Genomic DNA, 2,516 nt, shown 5'->3' on the forward strand with positions numbered 1-2,516 from the left:
AACCTTTCACCTTTGGTCCCACTGCTTGCACCATGCACCAGGTTTATCATCATCCTTCCACAACAATAATTCATATCCCCGTTACTTCAACAAAATAATATATGAGAGAGACTGCATATTGCATTCACAGATAACACAAGGAGTTTCATTATTCTTATTCATGCTTTCTATAGACAATTTCTTATAATTCCATTTTTAATTATATAGACTACGTAGTAAGAAGGAAAAATAAGAAAAATAAGGGTCTATTTCCTCCCATTTTTCAATTCACCCATTATTACGCATAAAGGAATATATTTTCTTTCCTTCACCTTTTTGAAACCTTCCAAAGCTCTCTCTTTCTCTCCCTCCTTCTCCAGGCTTTTCTCTCTCCTCTTTCTCCTAATATATATATATATATATATATATATATATATATAAATAAACACAGCATTATTATCATTATCATCAACTCAACTCATTACAAAGATTGGCTTACTTGAAACTCAGACCAACTGACACAGAGAGAGAAGCTGGCGCTGCAGAAATGGGAAGGGCTCCTTGTTGTGACAAAGCCAACGTCAAGAAAGGTCCATGGTCACCTGAAGAAGATGCTAAACTCAAGGCTTATATTGAGCAGCATGGCACTGGTGGCAACTGGATAGCCTTGCCCCAGAAAATAGGTATGCTGTTCATGTGTATTCATCAATCAACACATGCTAGTTAAATATTATTGCAAATCAAACCTCTCAATTACATATATACGGATGATTCTTAACTTGTCAATCTCATCTTAGAACACAGAATTCTTTGGGTTGTTTCTTATTTGCTTTGTATGTGTGTGGCTTAGGCCTTAAGAGGTGTGGGAAAAGCTGTCGTCTTAGATGGCTAAATTATCTTCGCCCAAACATCAAACATGGGGGTTTCTCAGAAGAAGAAGACAACATCATCTGCAGCCTTTATGTCAGTATTGGAAGCAGGTAATTAAATAAGTTCCTTATTGATCTGCTAAAATTAATTTGAATTTGTTATCGAAGTTAATTAATTAGCAGTCTCTATTTATGTGGAATTAAGCAGTGTCTGATATAAATTTGGAATCCAATTAATTGATCGCTTAGAACTCGTTGGGATACATACATGCAGGTGGTCAATTATAGCAGCACAGTTACCAGGGCGAACAGACAATGATATAAAGAACTATTGGAACACTAGGCTAAAGAAGAAGCTTCTTGGCAAACAAAGGAAGGAACAACAGGCTCAAGCTCGCCGTGTCAGCGGCAATCGGCAGAAGCAAGATGTGAAAAGAGAAACCGAGAATTTGATAGTTGCTTCTGAACTCATCAATCAAGTTCCCTACTGGTCTGCCGAATATTCTTCTGTGCCTATGCCAGTGACTGATGTTTCCTTTCAACACTATGGTCTGAACAATCAAACATCTCTCAGAAACTTGATGGTTAACAAACTAGAGGGAATAAGATTTTCCAACGATCATCAGCAGCAGCAGCAGCCATACACCAATGCATGCGAAATTCCCTCCCTGCCAAACCAGGTTTTCCCAACCATGGTAAATCATGTGGCCGTGGTGAGTGATGAAAACAACAGCGTCACTTATCAGCCATCAAATGTATTTCAAGGGTTTGAAAACTTCCCCAGTGATTTTTGTGAACTGGTCTGCGTGAACTCGCAACAAATGGATCGGTCAATGGAGAGTTTTAACTACGGAATGGAATCCATGGACGTCATGAGCAATGGTGGTAGCACCAACACAACTTCAACAGAAAGCACTAGTTGGGGTGACATGAGCTCTTTGGTTTACTCACCTTTGGTCTCTGACTATGAAGGTTGCCGACAAGGAAATCCTCGAGATGTTGTAGCTTTCGAAGAGTGCAAGTACTTTGGAATGCCGATGCAATAACAGCTCTGAATACGAGGTGGCATACATGTAAACTTGTACCGCTAAAAAAAACTGGTATTGGCCAAAACCCTAATGAGTTCACTTTAATTCCCTTACATAATTTGTTGGTTTCGTAGCTTCTTGTTTCATTGAAACTGTTTCGAACATCGTCCACATGTTTATACATATTGAGAGAAACTCTTTTGTTTAGGATTTCTTTTCTATATATCTATAACCTTATGTATATGGATGCTACAGAAGGAAAGAATCTTAGTAATAGTGCGAGACCCTTGAATTCCTAATGTGTCAGTTTTCTACTGCACCTGGATCAAGTGCAGTGTTTGGATACGTGCATATGTTTTATACCAGTAGATGCAGTTTAATTATGATTTTATTTATGGTAATGTACTTGAATTGAACAATGAGGGACCAAAATCTCAGTTTCTATTGATTGATTTGTATTTTTCGCAAAGTTCATTTGAAAGGCAAAGCAAAAAGCTGTGGGAAGTTTGAAAGGTGCATAACATTTTGGCTGTGAGTTTCTTAGCTTTAGCAACGGAGGCATCAATTATCTGTCTGCATTCTTTTATAGTTTTCTTCATGTCTGGTATTTAGTTGGCGTACATCTCATGTGAGTCCAACT

General features: G+C 38.1%; 1 protein-coding gene across 1 annotated transcript; it reads left to right on the top strand.

Annotated features, from left to right (window-relative positions):
- The first annotated feature begins 417 nt into the window (after positions 1-417).
- Positions 418-2,221, top strand: LOC137810014 (transcription factor RAX3). Its single transcript, XM_068611120.1, has 3 exons — positions 418-662; positions 830-959; positions 1,123-2,221. The coding sequence occupies exons 1-3, from the start codon at positions 527-529 to the stop codon at positions 1,892-1,894; spliced, it is 1,038 nt and encodes a 345-aa protein (XP_068467221.1). The 5' UTR covers positions 418-526; the 3' UTR covers positions 1,895-2,221.
- The last annotated feature ends 295 nt before the right edge of the window (positions 2,222-2,516 follow it).

This window comes from Phaseolus vulgaris, chromosome 2, assembly GCF_000499845.2.
Source record: "Phaseolus vulgaris cultivar G19833 chromosome 2, P. vulgaris v2.0, whole genome shotgun sequence".
Lineage (NCBI taxonomy): Eukaryota > Viridiplantae > Streptophyta > Magnoliopsida > Fabales > Fabaceae > Phaseolus > Phaseolus vulgaris.

Coding starts and splice junctions, on each gene's coding strand:
- LOC137810014 (XM_068611120.1), top strand. CDS start 527: ATGGGAAGGGCTCCTTGTTGTGACAAAGCCAACGTCAAGAAAGGTCCA. Junction 663..829: donor AGCCTTGCCCCAGAAAATAG/GTATGCTGTTCA, acceptor TGTGTGGCTTAG/GCCTTAAGAGGTGTGGGAAA. Junction 960..1,122: donor TATGTCAGTATTGGAAGCAG/GTAATTAAATAA, acceptor ACATACATGCAG/GTGGTCAATTATAGCAGCAC.